General features: G+C 47.2%; 1 protein-coding gene across 2 annotated transcripts in view; it reads left to right on the top strand.

Annotated features, from left to right (window-relative positions):
* The first annotated feature begins 4,424 nt into the window (after positions 1–4,424).
* Positions 4,425–18,116, top strand: part of LOC127583995 (FERM domain-containing protein 5-like) — a 138,203-nt gene continuing 124,511 nt past the window's right edge. The window contains exon 1 of one of the 2 annotated variants that reach the window (XM_052040474.1): positions 4,425–4,753. In XM_052040474.1, the coding sequence (XP_051896434.1) occupies positions 4,652–4,753 (102 nt within the window). In that variant the 5' untranslated portion in view covers positions 4,425–4,651. The remainder of the gene's footprint in view (positions 4,754–18,116) is intronic. The other variant, XM_052040475.1, reaches the window with a different exon arrangement.

Below are 18,116 nucleotides of genomic sequence, written 5' to 3'. Positions count from 1 at the left end.
AATTGACTTTGTTTCGTTCTAATTGTGATCTTTCCTGTAAAAACTTTATGTTTAATTTATGTTTTTCTTGTGAATGCTGCTTATCTGATGCTATGTGCCTGTGATGCTGCTGCAAGTAAGTTTTTCATTGCACCTGTGCACACATGGACTTGTGCATGTGACAATAAACTGCACTTTGACTTTGTCTCGTCAGACACCTCCTGCCCCAGGCGGAAGAGTCTCTGGTTTCCACGTTCATCTCATCAACCAGCTCAGAACTTACAAACCCAGCGTGGGAGCAGGTCATGGTCAGTGCCGTGGGACTGCCTGGAACGTGTTTCAGAGGAGACGTTGTCAAGGGGCTGTCAGGTTCCAAAGGTGAATGGAAAATATCACCTGGAACTGCTCAAACTAAACTGCAGTGTTCTTGACATCCTGTTAAATATTTATCATTCAGTCAATTCTAAAACAACGGGTGCAAAAGCAAAATACCACAGATGCTGGAAATCTGAAGTAAAGAATGGAAAAAGCCAGAAGTACTCAGCAGGTCGGGCAGGAACTGTGGAAAGAAATGAAAATGGAGGTCAGGTTGCAGGTGGCTGATCTTTCATCAGAATGGGAAAATGTTAACAGGGTAAGATGTCTTTTGCTGTAGAGTGGGTGGGGGAGGAGGGAGTTAAAGGGAGGGCCTGAGTTACACGTGGTGGCGATACTGGCTGAGAGGGGCAAGGTCGCTGCGGCTGGAGGGGTGAATGTGGACTCTGAAATCCGGCTACGCAGGAAAATAGGCATCGGACATGGGAGAGACACGGGACATGAGAGAGACATGGGACATGGGAGAGACACGGGACATGGGAGAGACATGGGACGAGAGAGACATGGGACATGGGAGAGACACGGGACATGGGAGAGACATGGGACGAGAGAGACATGGGAGAGACACGGGACATGGGAGAGACACAGGACATGGGAGAGACATGGGACATGGGAGAGACACGGGACATGGGAGAGACATGGGACATGGGAGAGACAGGGGGCATGGGAGAGACACGGGACATGGGAGAGACAGGGGACATGGGAGAGACATGGGACGAGAGAGACATGGGACATGGGAGAGACACGGGACATAGGAGAGACAGGGGACATGGGAGAGACACGGGACATGGGAGAGACAGGGGACATGGGAGAGACATGGGACGAGAGAGACACGGGACATGGGAGAGACACGGGACATGGGAGAGACATGGGACGAGAGAGACGTGGGACATGGGAGAGACATGGGACATGGGAGAGACACGGGACATGGGAGAGACATGGGATGAGAGAGACATGGGACATGGGAGAGACACGGGACATGGGAGAGACACAGATGGGAGAGACATGGGACATGGGAGAGACACGGGACATGGGAGAGACACGGGACATGGGAGAGGTGGGAGGGACATAAACGTATAAACCAGGCTGACATTTCAACGCGTCACTGTCCTTTTTTTCCTTTTCTAAAGGAGGTTTATTCAGTGATTACAGCATCACATTATTCCAAAACTACAGTATTCCACAATTCACACTATTTACAGTTTCAAATTATAACACGGTCAACACTATCCAAAACGCACTGGAGCCCCTGTGACACACATTGGTCCCAGAAATCCTCTGTTGTACTCCTGGATACCGTGTGCTCCCTCTCCAGGGACACATGGGTCACTGTGTCCTTTGAGTGAGTTGTCAATCCAAGGCCCTGGGCCTTGGCCATAAATTATTGTGTTGAGAAATTCCCAGTTTTTAAATGTTTATGTTTTTAACAGTTTCGTTTGGTGGACTCTCCAACCAAGGCTGGCGCTTCACCCTGTGGTGAGTGTTTCCCATCGCCTTGTTCACCTCAGTACATGGGACGTAACTTTTCTCTTTAGCTGAGACCTTTCGTGACATCAGTAATAGTTTCAGCCTGAGGTTTGACTGTCCGGCTGCACCTTTGGTGCCTTCACACTGTGATGACTTTAGGTATGGCCTTTCATTATCCAGTAGGGTAATTGCTAATACTGTATGTGGTTAGTGGGAAAAAAAGGTAGAAAAAGAATACTTTTTAACTGGAGATCAAAAGGTGGTTGGTGTTCAGAGGGACCTGGGTTCCCCATACATGAATCACCAAGAGTTAACATGCAGGTAAAGCAAGCAATTAGGAAAATAAATTGGCCTTTATTGCAAGAGGAGATGTCCTGATTCAATTACACAGGGCTCTAATGATACTGCATCTCAGAATCAGAATCAGATTTATTGTTACTGAATTAGATGATGTGAGATTTGTTGTTTTGCGGCAGCAGTACAGTACAAAGACATAAAATTACTATAAATTACAAAAACAAATAAATAGTGCAAAAAAAAGGAATAATGAGGTAGTGTTCATGGGTTCATGGACCATTCAGAAATCTGATGGCGGAGGGGAAGAAGCTGTTCCTGAATCATTGAGTGTGGATCTTCAGGCTCCTGTACCTCCTCCCTGATGGTAGTAATGAGAAGAGGGCATGTCCCGGGTGGTGAGGGTCCTTAGTGATGGATGCTGCCTTCTTGAGGCACCGCCTCTTGAAGATGCTCTCGATGGTGGGGAGGGTTGTGCCCGTGATGGAGCTGGCTGAGTCTACAACCCTCTGCAGCCTCTTGTGATCCTGTGCATTGGACCCTCCGTACCAAGCGGTGATGCAACCAGCTAGAATGCTCTCCACTGTACATCTATAGAGTCTTCAGTGACATACCGAATCTCCTCAAACTCCTAATGAAGTAGAGCCACTGGTGTGCCTTCTTCGTGATTGCATCAATGTGTTGGGCCCAGGATAGATCCTTTGAGATGTTGATGCCCAGGGACTTGAAGCTGCTCACCCTTTCTGCCGCTGACCCCTCAATGAGGACTGGTGTGTGTTCTCCCGACTTCCCCTTCCCGAAGTCCACAATCAACTCCTTGGTCTTGCTGACGTTGTGTGCGAGGTTGTTGTTGCGACACCACTCAATCAGCTGATCTATCTCACTCCTGTACGCCTCCTCATTGCCATCTGAGGTTCTACCAACAACAGATGTGTCATTAGCGAATTTATAGATGGCGTTTTATATTACTGGATTATAGTGTACAGTTACCTGAGGAAGAATGTACATGTGACAGGGGAAATGCAGTGAATGTTCACCAGATTGGTTCCTGGGATAGAGAAATTAAGTAGATGGGGTCTGTATTCTAAGTGACCATTCTGACTGAAATGTGAACTGTGCTTCTCTCTCCACAGACGCTGCCTGACCTGCTGAGTGTTTCCAGCATTTTCTGTTTTTATTTCAGATTTCATGCCCCTGCAGTTCTTTTTATTTCATGTGTCTGTATTCCCCTGACTTTCGAAGAGGTGATCTTATTGAAACAGACAACATTTTGTCAGGGCAGCTGATGTTTCCCCGACGGAGGAGTCCGGAACTGGGGGCCACAGTCTCAACAGTGGGGGGGGGGGGGGTCAGCCTTTGGCGGGGGGGTCAGCCTTTGAGGACGGAGGTGAAAAGGAATTCCTTCACCTGGAGGTGGTGGACCTTTGGAATTCTCTCCCCCCCCCCCCCAAGAGGCTGTGGATCTGCAGTCACCGACTGTGTTAAACCAGAGATGAAGAACTTGTGGAATAATAAAGGATGTGGGGTTACGGTATAAAAGGATGAGCCAGGGTCTTATCGAATGGCAGCGCAGACACACAGGGACCGAATTGCCTGCTGCGGCTTGTATTCGTTATGGTCTGGAGCGGTGTTTGGACTGGAGGGACCCTTTGTCTCTCTGCATTCGCCGCTTGCCTGTGATTTCTTCGGGTGGGGGGTTCTCTCCCGCGTCCCCTTCGCTGTAACATCCCCCGACACTGCTCCAGAGAACGGGAGCTGTTCCAGCGTTGTGGCTGAATGCCACCTTGCCCCGCTCCCTCCCAGCCGACCTGCTCGATAATAAAGGCAGATTTATGCAGAACGGCAACCAGGGGCTGTGCAGAGGCGCTGCAGACACACGGAGAGAACAAATTAAACCCGGTCGCTGACGGAGCCATTATTATGCAGCATTTGCGAGGGCAGCAGGTAGAATGGGAAATGCAGAACAAGCGGACAAAAATGCAATGCAATAAAATGCAAAGACTAAGTTAAAATCCTGGCAAATTATTTTTTTGCATTGCAAATAAAAATCCATTAAAAAATGTCCCGCACGAGTTTGCCTCCAAACCCGCCTGCGACCCTCCGTCTCCAATGAACACACTCCCCTTGCCCTGGCCAATTCTCCTCCGACCCGCCCCCTCCGGCCGCCTATTGGCTGAGGTTTAGGTCCGCCTCCCCGTTCCCCAGCAGCTATTGGCGAGAACCCACGCCACTCTGACGGACTCCCGGCGTTTATTGCAGGAGCCGGCCGCCGGTCAGCCGCGGCGAGGCCCCGCCCCTCGAGGGTTGTCGGATACTTTTGTGGCGGCGGATACTTTGGTTGCGGGGCCGCGGCGATGAGCGGGCAGCGGCGGTACCCGGAGCGCAGCCACACCGCGGCACCCAGCACCCCGGCCGTGCTCTGAACCCCGGCCGAGGGAGGCAGGCGGGCAGGCAGCGAGCGGGCGGCGAACCAGCCGAGCACCAGGCCGAGCGGCTGCCTTTCTCCGGCTTCGCCGCCGCCTCCAACAGCTAAAAGATGCTGAGCCGGCTGCGAAGCGGCAGCGTCAGGAACCTGGACCGCGAGTTCGACTGCACCGTCAGGCTGCTGGACGATTCCGAGTACCCTTGCACCATTCAGGTCAGTGGGCACCGGGCACCTCGCGTTCAGTCTACGGGCGGGAGTGTTGCTGCCGTTTTATGACGGGTGATCATTGTCACACGCACCGGGGTACAGCGCGGGGCTTTTGTCTGCCTGTCAGGCGGATCATTGAGGAACACCCCAGCTGAATGTTACAACGTGCAGTGCAGGTAGACAGATGAAGCGCAGGGGCCATCTGCGGCCGGGAGTGCGTGGACGTGGACACACCGCCCAAGCGGTTCTCCTGAGCTGCCAGCCCGTGAACGGCAGAGGCACCGGTCCCCTCCGCGCCGGTAGAAACGTGCTTTAACTTCTCAGTTGAACTGTTGGCTCTCACTCCAGCGGGGTTTGTCCGAGACGGGGAGTGTTGCTGGCTCAGTGCTGTGGGGAGGGAGCGGTTCCATTGCCGGTTGTACGGACTGCGTGGCCTACGGTGTGTGATTCCCTCTCTCTTTGCCCGTGGACTGTGCGCCGTTTGAAGGGGTCTCATCCGCCGGCAGCTCTGGTGGTTAGTACGAGGGAGCAGAGAGAGATTGGGATCAGTTGGGCAAACCCGGGCGGAGCTTTGTCCATACGGTGATCTGGATTCTACAGAACGGAAGACAAGGGGAATTGAATTGAGGTTTCCTTCCACGGGCTAATTGAGATGCAGCGTTTGATGTTGGACCAGCCAGATTTAGCGCTGGAGGTGTGTTAATGCAGATTCCTCTCCACACCAGTTCATCTGCTCCCGCTTCCCAGCCTGTCTGTTTCTCAAACAAATGTGTGCAAACTGCGAGTTAACTTTGGTGGCAGAGATGGGGATGGCTCGCCGGTCCGGCTCCAGTCGCGTTCTGCAATGAGTGGGACGGGTTGGTGCGGCTGACGCCGTGCTTTACCGGGGCTGGAGTAACCCCCGCTCCTGGTACCGGGAGGTGACACTAATCGAAGCCGCAGTTGTACACTAAGTGCGGTGCGGCAGATGTACCAATGTACCCCTGCCCACAGCCCTCTACACCCGGCGTCCTGCCCCGGTAACGTGTCCCGAGGCGCTTCACAGCCGATTTGGGAAGCAAAACCTAACATCGTGACAATGGTGGAACATTAACGCAGCCGCTTTCCTTTTTTTAACACGTTTAGTCATTCACGGGGCGCGGGAGTCTGAGGCCAGAATTCGTTGTTCATCCCACACCGAGGAAGAGATTGTCAGCCAGGTACAGAGAAAATACTGGAAACACTCATTAGGTCGGGCAGCGTATGTGGAGAAAGAGTCAACGTTTCGGGCAATGACCTTCCGTCAGTTCTGAACTGACACTGTTCCTCTCTTTGATGCTGCCGTTTTCCAGCATCTTCTCGTTTATTTTGAGGTTCCTGTATCTGAATTTTTAAAAAAATGCTTAATCACTTGGGTCTGGCGTCACACACGGGTTCCCTTCTCTGAAGAACATCAGTGAACTAGACGGGTACAAATACCCGGTGGTTTTGTGGCTTCTAAATTCCAGCTTTATTTAATGTATTGAATGTAAATTCCTTTGCTGCCACAGTAGGATTCGAATTTACCTCTGGATTAATGACCCAGGACACCAGCTGAACGTGTTAGCCTGATCACGGAGGTGAATTTTAAGGGACGTATTAAAGGAGGCAGAGGTTTCTAAGGAAAATTCCTGAGCCTAGGGGCTTGGTAGCTGACGACTTGGCTTTCAATGTTGCCAGGAGCACAGATTATGGAGGGGTGTAGGTCTGGGTGGAGGTATTGGTGATAGGAGGGTGTGGGAGTTGGAGGTAAGAGGGAGGGTGGGCTAGAGGTTACTGAGCAGGGAAGGGTTGGGAGGAGATTACAAGGAGGACGAGTTCTACAGTTGGAGGCTGCAGAGGGCAACTGAGAGCTGCATGAAGTTACATAGGTGGTAAAGCTGAGTGAAGGAGGGAGGCAGGGCTGGATGAAGGATCTGTCCCACCAGACAATGGATACTGCTCAAGGGTGATTGCAATGTAGAAGCAGAGTAGACCTTCATCAGTAAATTCCATTCATTTTAGTTCAACTGGCCACTGTAAATTGCCTCTTTGGGGGGGGGGGTGTGGTAGAATCTGCAGAGTTAGGGTTAATCTGGGAAGAATAAAATGGGATTAGTGTAACTGGGCGTTTGGTCACACAGGTGATGGACCAAAGAATGTTTCTGTGCTGTGAGAATCTGTAATTTAAATTACTTTGGACTCCACTGTTTTTAATCCTTTCACCATCTAAGTAAAGCTTGGATTTTCACACACATCAGTTCTGTGTCAAAATCCATCTGCTGCCATTTTGCCAATCACTTTAGCTATGAGTGGTTTTTAAACTGTTTACGTGAATTACTAATTAACAATCTGTGTCATCAGTAAATGTTGATCAATAACTGTCCATTGTGTTATTTACTGTGGATGAGGCAATTCCAGAGAAAGTGGCCAATTGACTATCTCATTCATGTTAACAATAGCCACTTAGAAACTTTGGCAGTGGCACAGAATGGGGGCAAAACCAGAGAAGGTTGGCTGAGAATGACCTGGGCACTTGTGTTGGGTGTTAGCTAACCATTGCTCCAGCTATATATTAACAACAGTGTTGGCTCACTGAGTAAATGCACTGCTGGAGTAGAAGTCAAACCAATTCGAAATAGGAAAAAAATGCAGCATACAATCTAAGAATCTTCAGTACAGGAGACCATTCAGCCCATCAAGCCTGTTCTTGTATTCAGTGGCTACTCAGTGAATAACTCCATCTTGCTGCTGTAACCAATGGTAACATTACAAAAATAGTGTCAATGGAAATCTGAAATAAAAATAGAAAATATTGAAATGCTCAGGCAGCATCTGTGGAGGGGAGAAACAGAATTAATGTTTTAGGCTGAGGATGGTTTATCAGAATACTGTCAATCTCAGTTTTGAAATTCTCAGTCAACACTGAACATCAACCTTGTTTTGGGAGAGAACTATAGAATCCAGCTTCCCTGTGCTTGAAAGAAGGGCTTCCTGACCTCAGCCCAGAGCCCTAATCCGACAGAATTGCACAGATCTTCCTATGCCAGGGAGCCTCTGTCTTCCCAGATGTTACAGGTGAATTAATGTTCCTGGGCTGAGCTTCATTCCTGGGGGTGTGTTTACTGAAAAAGCAGCCAGGGACCTCAGTCACAGCAATTATGGAAGATTGTTCCCTCACCAGTCAGCCTGGGTTGGGGGAGAGTGCAGTTATTGTTGAGGCTGAGACCCCTGCCCAACCTAAGCTGCTGGAGACATGGGAGCAAGGCTTCTATGTCACCAAGCTCCATTCGCTCATCAACCTTGTGTTCGCTCTAGCAAAAACCTTCACTTAAAGCTCCATCCCCTTGTGTTCAGACCCCCATGGTGTCCTCCCTCCATCTGTAAGCCTCTCCTGCCTATCTCTGTTCCCTGGAGAAACTGAGTCAGGCAGCATCTATGGAGGGAAATGGAAGTTCTGGTCCCCCACTGCCCTCCCTCTGTTCCATGCTCCCTTTCCTATCAGATTCCTTCATCTTCTGCCCTTTTGTCACTTCCCCCTCTCACCTCTGGTTTCTGGCACCATCTCCACTCTCCCTCCCCCATCTGCCTATCACCCCTCTCTCCTGAATCCACCTGTTGCCTTCTGGCTCTTGCCCGCCCCTTCACATTTTATACCATCTCCCCTTATCTTTGTTCAGATGAAGGGTCTCTACCTAAAACGTCGACTGTCCATTTCCCTCCACGGATGCTGCCTGACCCGCTGTTCCTCCAGCATCTGTTACTCCAGATTCCAGCAGCTGCAGTCTCTTGTGTCTGCAACTCTTTCCTGTATTCCTGACATCCAGACTGATGCTGACTTTAATTGCTGCACCATTGGTGGCTGTGCCTTCAGCTGCTTGAGCTCAGGTTACCTCCCCCTCCTGACACCCCTCCACCTTAGTTTGTATTCAGACACCTACCCTAATGTGGCTGTTGTCAAACTTTGATGCTTCTTAGAAGCTTCATGAGCTGACAAAAGCACTCTGATAAATTTTAGGGTGGGGGACCAAGATCATACAATAGTGTATCATTGGAAGCGGATGCGATAGTGGCATTTAAGAGGCTTTTAGATGGACATCTGAAATATTCAGGGAATGGGTCATGAGCAGGCAGAAGAGATTTGGTTTAATTCAACATTGGGTTCAGTGCAGACATGGTGAGCTGAAGGGCCTGTGCTGTACTGTTCTATATAATGGGCAGATTGAGATTACAACTGCTGTGGATGGTCCAGTCCTTTACAATATCACAAGGCAACCAGATGAGTTCAAGGAGATTATGGGTATACATTGATTTTTTTTTCCTCTTGGAACTTATCTAATAACTTTACCCTCCCCACACACATGGTTCTCCTTCATGAAGTTGTCCAATTGTTCTTCCAAGGACTGAAAGTTGACATTCTCTCAGCATTGGCTGTGGGCTCTGAATCAGATGTTTGTGGGTCCAGATTCCACTTCAGGTATTCCAGCACAAACACATAGGATGAGCACTGTCTGAGGTGTTGCTTTTCACATGTCCCTACTACTTGTGTGGCTATGAAGGATCTTGTGATGTTATTTCAAAGAAGAACCTGGGAGTTCTCTGATATTCTGGCCAATGTTTCACTAAAAATGTGATTTAGGTGTAATCTTGTACTGTAAGTGCATGTGGGGGTCATCCTATACACAAGCTTTCTGCCACATATCCTAGATTCATTGACTATTCTAAACTGAGATTGAGATGCTACCTAAATGCAAGTCTTTGCTCAATGTTCAGCAGTTTGCAGACTCCTTGAAGTGTTTAAGGAACACATTCATTAATTGCAACTATTCTTGTGGGGAAATTGACAGTGGCTGAACTGACATCTGAGCAATTAAAACCCTCACTGTTTTATCATTATTATTGGTTTTGTATAATTGTAAATTTCGGTGCCCCCCCCCCCCACCCCTGAACCCACAGTGGAAAAATGGAGATAATTACTGAACACTTGTTCTGTTTTCTAATGTGATTGCCTTGCATTTAAAGTTTAAAACAAATTATTTGGATGTGTACAATTGTTCCAGGTTTGTCATTTTTGACAAGTCAGCAAGTACCCCTTAAGGTCATTCACTGCACTCTGTACAACCCATGCTGTACGCAAGGGTAGGTGTACAAGTAGGTGATTTGGGGGGGGGGGGGGTGTGGAGAGGGTGTTTGTGGGGGATGGGGTTGGGAGGGTGTTGGTGGGGGATGGGGTGTTCCCTCATTGTCTCAAATCACTTCAGTCTCAGAACAGCGATGGTGTGAGTCTGTCCTGTGCCAAAACAGCTCAGTGATTTATTTCATCTCCTTTCCCCTCAATCTCCAAAGAGCTTTTCTACCTTTGTACTTGTGTTATTGGACTACAGATCCATAAAAGTATAAATCCCTTCTTGGCAGTTAGGAATAAATTCACTTGGTTAAATCTGGAATTTAAAATGTTGACATCAGTGTTAGTGACTGGGGAAACTGCCAGATACATTATAGAAAATATTGTCTCTGCTGCCTTTCCTGGAAATAGTACCATCAGAGCTTCCAAGAGTGGATGGGACATGTGGTGACCATCCCTTGTTGCCCCTGACTGAGAAAGTAATTAATCGTATTGGAGGGACCAGAGTCCCAGACTGGGTCAGGGTGCCTCTCCTGAGATGGACACCAGTGAACCAGATTGGGTGTTTATAACAATCTGGTTAATTTTGTGATTTTTGGCTTGAATTTAACATCCTTGAATTAAAATTCCCAGTTGTCTGGAGTGCTGTAGGAGAAAATTCAAGCCATTGATCTCTGAATCAATGGTCCTAAACTCTGGTTGGTCTATTAACTTAACCAGCATGTTATAGGCATATTGCATCTCACCTGTTTCTAACTGTGCAGCACTCTCAATTCTCCACTGGAACACCAACCCAGATATTTGTGCTTGAGCAGGAATTGAACCTGCAGAGCAGAAAGTGTGAGCACCATCCTCTGAACCACAGCTGGCAGGATGTGTTAACGGTGGACAGTTGTGGGTATTGAAACCAGAATGCATCACTCTGTAGCAGGACAGAAGAGCAGTAACCTTGGCTATGAAACAGTCATTGCACTTACCTGGAAATGGTTTCTGCAGGTTCACAGCCTGCTGCGATATTTCACTTTGCTCTTCCAATCACATCCAGAACATTTTCTGTTTGGGTTTTGAGAGGGGGTTTTTTGAGTGCCACATTCAATTCTTCAGGACTGAGCAGAGTGCATCCTCCATGCAACTCTAATCATTGAGGTCAAGGTTACTCTCTAGCCTTCATTAACTCTTCCCTCTTTGTAACTAACCCCTACCCCTTCTCACTGCAAACCACAAGGAGCCCCATGGAACCTGGAAGAAATACCATGAGGTGTGTACAGATTCTCAATCTCCCTTGCAGTTTTGGGATTTGTAAATTCCTGATTCTGCAATTGAACCCCCTGGAATGCAGCAAGCATCCTGAGAATGGAAAATCTCTTCAGTGGAATAATCTGTCAGCCCCTTCCCCCCCAACAGTCATATCTCCAACCCCCCCCCCCCCCCCCCCCCCCCAAGTTTCTGACTTCACTTGGTCATTGCCTAAACTGTTAATCCAATCCTCATGTTATCTCAGTGTCAGTGCGTTACTTGGATCACTGATTCCATTAATTCCATCTGAAACAGTGCATTGCTTTAATAGCACAACTTGAGTTGTGAAACACTGAAAGATGTGACTTACTGCATCCTGAACTGGAATTTAAAGGGGTTTTATTTCAAATGGAATTCAGGCAATTGATAGAAGCTGACAAAAATTTTGCTGTCCAGAAGTTTGCGCTTTCTGCCTCTGTACTGGTAACTACTTGTCACTCGTCAGCTGGATTTTGGGGTTTGTTGCTGCTTATGTATTGTAGGTCAGTAAACGTGAAGATTTGATTAGCCATTTGCATGCAGTACCTCAGTAATCGGCATTGAAAGATTTTGCATCTGCTTGGTGCCTTTCCCCAATCCGGGACCTCAAAATGCTTTAAATGGAGGGTAGTCATTATAATGGAGGAAATGCAGTGGCTGGTTTGCATACAGCAAGCTCCCACAATGTCATAATGAGCAGCTAATCTGTTTAAGTGATATTCCTTGAACAATGCCCCCAGAACACTGGTCTCCCTCAGTAGTGCTGTGGGATCTTTCACATTGAGTCACCTGTGACACACCTGTGTGGCCACAAGACATCTAATTTCCTAAAGTTACTGGGACCACCCTCCTGTCCTTGCAGCTCCCTCAGTACTGACTCTCAGTTATGGAGGTGATCACAGTCCTTTCTGTTATCAGCAGGATAACATCACTCAACCACTGAGTGGTTTCACGGCAGGAGGGAGTGGAGCCCAGTGCAGGCCCACCAATGTAATTTGCCAAATGCTCAACATATCCTGTCTCTGAAATCCAGGATTCATTCCTTTGGTCTTTGTAGGGACTTTTTTTAGATCTGTGCTATCAGTTGATTCTGGATTATTTTGTTTTGATCCAGTTTCATTGGGTGGAGAGAGGGGAATTTCTTCAATGTCTGGAGATGAGGCTTTGACAATGCAGTCTGGGAAGTTTTCATCTTGAAGGAACTTAAGAGTTGTGCTCTTGACTGGAGATTATTGGAAGTAGTTAAATCATCCCAAGCCCACAAACAATCACTGGACTCCAAACGGTTTCATTATATGTGAGAGACTTTGAGCTGTTAGTGAGAAATGTGATGTTTAGCCTTAAGAGTTTGTATTTACATTGCACCTTTCACTGCCTCTGGTTTTGAAGAGGTCTTACAAATAACTTCCACAGCAGTTTACCTTGAGGTGCAGTCACTGATGTGAGCAGTTTACACACAGCAAAGATCCCTTAAGCAGCAATGACCAGACAACCAGTTCCACTGAAAGCACCAGGCTGGGGATAAATGTTGGCCAGGGCACCTCCAGGAAGCTGCCAACTCCCTTGAGTAACACGACAGATGGGTCTTGGTTATACATTTATCATCTGAAAATGGTACCCTTGGCAGTGTAGCATCTTCTCAGTCCCACGTGGGGAGTGTCAGTCAGTGGGTTTGTCTCTGGAGTGGGACTTTAACCCAGGACCTTTGCACTCAGAAGATGGTGTTACTCACTGGATATATCCTCTTGATGCAAGCACTAAATATATACAAGAACGTTGGCTGTTGGTTACATGTGTCATGAAGCATTGGAAGGGGAGGATGAAATGGATAAGGTATTGCACAGGTGGCATTGACACTTCCAATCAGTGAAGCCCATTGGATGTTGAGCTGAAGAGTCGCAGCAGGATTGGGCAGCCAAAATCAAGTTCAACCTTGAGTGCTCTGGCCAGATCATATCTTGAAGATATTGAATTCCCAAAACTAAGGGAGTGTCATATCCTTAACCTCCCAATCCCATTCCCCTAACCTTGGCCACACCAGCAATATGGCAAATGTAAATTTTGGAAGAAGTCTTCTGGCAGGTGTCTGGAGCACTTGCCTGTCTCGGGCAATGTGCCCCTTTAAATATGGGAATCCTCTCCACATGATGGATGTGGACCCTGACTGCCGTTGTGGACACTGGGAGAGCAGAGACTGGGCCATTCCCATCTGCCCTCCCCACCTCCCTCACTCGGTTCCATGCTCCATTTCCCATTAGATTCCATCACCTCCACCTATCACCTCCCAGCCTCTTGTCGCCATTCCCACTCTCTCCTTCGACCTACCCCCCCCCCCCCACCATCTGCCTATCACCCCTCACCTGGATCCACCTGCCAGCTCTTGCTCCACCCCTTCCCTCCACCTCTTTATACCGGCCATCTTCTCTTTCAGCCCAGATGAAAGGTCTTGACATGAAACATTTCCCTCCACAGATGCTGCCTGACCCACTGATTTCCTCCAGAATCTTTTGTTGCCTCATTCACTGTAGCTCAGTATCAGTGGCAGTGTGAATGTTACATTTAGTGCAGTGACTTGTGTTCAAGCTGCTGTATAATGCTGTTGATATTTTGGTATCAATATTTTTGCTGCCCATGTTGGTCCTTGTTTATTGTGCCTCATTTCTGCACAGTTCCAGTGAGCCAGCAGTGGCAGCAGCACTGAGATTCGCTGGCACCTCTCAGTGTGAAGTCAAAGTGATTCAGGAGCCATAATGTTGTGCAGCAAAATAATCCAATTGGATCAGACCTACAGGGAGTGAGTGGACAAGTGTCCAATTCATCAGTGATGCAAACTTAAACCTTAAATGGAGTGGTGGTGGAGGAGATGCACCATGGGTCTGAAAGAGGAGGAAATATTAAACACTTGGTTTGGATCTTTCTTAGAATAACACTTTGGACAAAAGCTGCAATCTTTGCGAGTGAGCATTAAACACAGCAGCTCGCTGTAAACATGTCACATCACACAGCACTTCATGGGAGCAGAGCCAGGCAGCATTTAACTGCACTACATGGGTAGATATTTGGGCAGGTGACCAGAAGCCTGGACAGTGAGGTGGCTTCAGAGTATCTTGAGGGAGGGGAGAGTGGCAGAGGGGTTTAGGGAATGAGCTATAAGGAGAGGTTGGACAGACTTGGATTATTTTTTCTGGAGTGTCAGAGGCTGAGGGGAGACCTGAGAGATGTTTTAAAATTCTAAGAATTGTAGATGGTCCTTGTCCCAGAGTAGAAATCAGATACAATAGTGGTGTTTAAAAAGCTTTTAGATAAACACATGGATCATGTACAGGCAGAAGTGATTTAGTTTAATTTGGCATAGTGTTCAGCACAGACATTGTGGGCCAAAGGGCCTGTTCCTGTGCTGTACTGTTCTAGGTTGCAGGCCACAGCATGAGCCACCAGCAGCAGCAGCAACTAAATTAGAAGATGACCAAGAGGTTTGAGTACAGAGATCTCAGGATTGAGGGGTTTACAGAGACTGGGAGGGGGGAAGAGTTTGGAGGGATCTGAAAATCAGGGTAAGCTTGAGTATATTCTAGAATGCTGAGCCACAGCTTCTAGGGAATAGAGGGATGTGACATTAGTGCGGGAAAGTGGTGCTGAGGTTACTTTGCAAGGCCTGCTCCTGCTTGTAAGAGCTTGTACCTGACTCCAAGTTGACACAGGGTAGTCCTTGGCTGTACAAGTGACTGCTGATCCATTCACCTTCTATTCCATATGACATACATAGATTGAGGCCATTCAGTCCATTGAGTCTGTACTAGCACTCAGAACATTCCCATCAATCCATTCCCTTATTTCCCTGTAACTCATTCTCTCTCATCCCCATTAACTCCCCCAATCACAGGATCTGTCCTGAGCCCAACACACTGATGTGATCATGAAGGCATGCCAGCAGCTCTATTTAATAGCTTGAGGAGATTCAGTATGTCACCAAAGATTCTTACAAATTTCTACAGTGGAGAGCATTCCAACTGGTTGCATCACCCCTGGTATGGAGGCTCCACTGCACAGGATCGCAAGAGGCTGTGGAGGGTTGTAGACTCAGCCAGCTCCATCACAGGCACAACCCTCCCCACCATCGGACATCTTCAAGAAGGTGGCATCCATCCCTAAGGACCCTCACCATCCAGGACATGCCCTCTTCTTGTTACTACCATCAGAAAAGTACAGGAGCCTGAAGACTCGCTCAATGATTCAGGAACAGCTTCTTCCCCCTCTACCATCAGTATCTGAATGGTCCATGAACACCACCTTGTTTTTTTTGCACTATTTCTGTAATTTTGTCTTTGCACTGTACTGCTGCAAAATGACAAATTTCATGTCCTATCAGTGATAGTAAATCTGATTCTTGCCACTCTCCTACAGAGACAATTAACAGCTACCAACCTGTACATCTTTAGAACATGGGAGAACATGCAAACTCCACACTAACAGCACCCAAGGTCAGGATCAAACCAGGGCCTCTGGAGCCATGAGGTAGCAGCACTACCTTCTACAAAGTGCTGCCCTCTGCCCAACCCCACATGCACTAGTGTCAGCAGGCAATGTCAATTATAATACATGCGTTTATATAGTACCTATTATGACCTCTGGATGTTCTAAAGCTATTTTCAAGCAATGAATATCACAACCACTAATGTAGGGAAATTTATACACAGCAAGCTCCCACAGGGCAGTGTGATGGTGTGTTTTAAGTATAAATGTTCTCCAGAGCATGGAGAACTCTTGTGCTCTCCTCAAACTGTTCTACCTAAAAGGCATACAAGGTGAGTCAGGTCACCTAACTGCAGGTAGCTGACATCTTTTCAAGCACTGCTTGTACATCTATGTTCCATTCAATGTTAACTTGCCAACAAACTACCACTGACTCCATGTGTAGGACTGAAACTGGAGAGTGATTGAGCTGGAGCTGATCTGAAGCAACCCTTGTGCAAGGAATTTGGGTCAGTCACCTGTTAACATGACAAGTGTGTAATTTATTGCCCAAGATATTTTGTGCTTGGATCAGGATTTCTACCAGGTGAAAGATAAAAATATCATTCTGTAATTCAACATAAACAAAAGCATGAGATAGATCTTTGCTAAATAAGTTATTTTTTTACACAAGGTCCTGAGATTTCTTGAATACTCTGCAGTTTCAGAATGACAACACATGCGTCAACTATGCTGTGACTCATAATTAAAACTGGATTATTAATTATTTTTAATTTGATCAGCAGTTTTGCACATCAAGTGCAAACAGATTGCATGTAGCCTGTTGGGACTGACATTCCTACTGCAGTGTTGGTTGGGATTCCATGAGTAGAGGCGCTGATCCATCAGCATGAGAATCAATAGGAGGGATTGGATGGGATTTTGTTCAATGGGATTCTTTTGGAACATAGAACAGTATAGTACAGGAATGGGACCTTCAGCCCAGCATGTCTGTGCCAAATGTGCATCTGCGTATCACGGGTCACCTGTCTGCCCGAGTTTTGTGATTGTGTCCATCTGTCTGTGTGCATGTCCGTCACTGTCCATGTGTGTGACTGCCTCTGTGGGACTGTGTAAGACTTTCTGGTTGTCCCTCTGTTCATATGTGTCTGTGGATGTCCTCCTGTGTGTGAGAGACAATTTGTGTTGCAGCCAGTTTTGCAATCAACACATTTGGCAAGGATGTCAAGGCTTTGGAGAGGGTGCAGTTAGAAGTGGAGAAGCCAGGATTGTTCTCCTTGGAGTAGAGATCTTTAGAGATCTGTGAACATGCATTCTAAAGGTAGCAGCCAATGTTTATAAGGTGATTTAAAAGGCATTTGGGATATTTTCCTTTAGATGTGGCACAGAGGGTTATACTGGAATTGTGTACAATGATAGACCACAGCATGAGTAGTGTCAGGTCTGGGTGCCAGATCGCAGGAAGGATGTAATTTGCACTGGACTGGGTGAAAAGACATAAGGATGTTGTCAAGACCAGAAAATAATCACTGGGGAAAGATTAAGAGTTCTCTTCTTTGGAGTAAGAGGCTGCAGGGAGACCTGATGTATAAAATCATAAGGGGTTTGGATGCAATAAATGGGAAGGACTTTGTTCCCTTAGGTAGAGGGGTCAAAAAACAGGGGAAGAGATTTTAATGTAATTGGTGGAAAGATTAAAGGGGAGGTGAGGAAATTATTTTTGCCTTGAGGGTGATGGGGTCTGGAACTTGCTGTCTGGAGGGATGCTGGCAGGAGAATCCCACATGGTTAAAATGTACTTCAAGAGCCATGAGCTGCAGGTCTATGGATTAGCTGGGTGGTTCTTTGTTGGCCGGCACCACACAATGAGCCAAATGGCCCCTTTGGTGTTGTATGTCTTTATGATCCCATAATTAAGAGAGGATTTGAAAGACATATGCAAAATTGGGAAACACAAGCTGTTGTAGCAGAAAAATGTCCAAAAAGGAGCAAAATCAACAAAATTTAATACTGACCTGTAGAGGCAAAAATTGGGGCAGATAAGAAGCCTCTTGGAGAGAGGGAGTTCTGAAGCTTGGCTACCAGTGGTGAAGTGATGCTCATCTAGTCATTGAAACCTCCACCAGTCAGCAAGACCATGGCTGATCTACCTCCACCATTTTCCTGCCATATCCCCAAATCCGTTTCCTTGATATTTGGTAATCAACGATCTGTTTTGAGGTGACTCGGTGGCAGCCTGAAACTCTTGAGTTGGAGATGCACTGCTCTGAGTGAAAAAATTTCCTCCTCTACTCAGTCCTACGTGGATTATTCCTTATTCTGCGACTGTGACCCCTGGTCTTTCTGGGGGAGGAGGTTAGTAACCAAACACCTGCAGATTTAAGGTGACCTACAGAAGGAGAGGTGGGGAAAACTGACTTTTGACAGTGAGCTGCATACAAAGAAATTCAAAAAAACTTCTTGAATAGGAATGGGATAAATATTTGGACAAGGAGAATA

Source organism: Pristis pectinata, chromosome 28 (assembly GCF_009764475.1).
Source record: "Pristis pectinata isolate sPriPec2 chromosome 28, sPriPec2.1.pri, whole genome shotgun sequence".
NCBI lineage: Eukaryota > Metazoa > Chordata > Chondrichthyes > Rhinopristiformes > Pristidae > Pristis > Pristis pectinata.
Note: the sequence above shows the minus strand (reverse complement) of the source record. Positions and strands in the feature narration are given on the sequence as shown.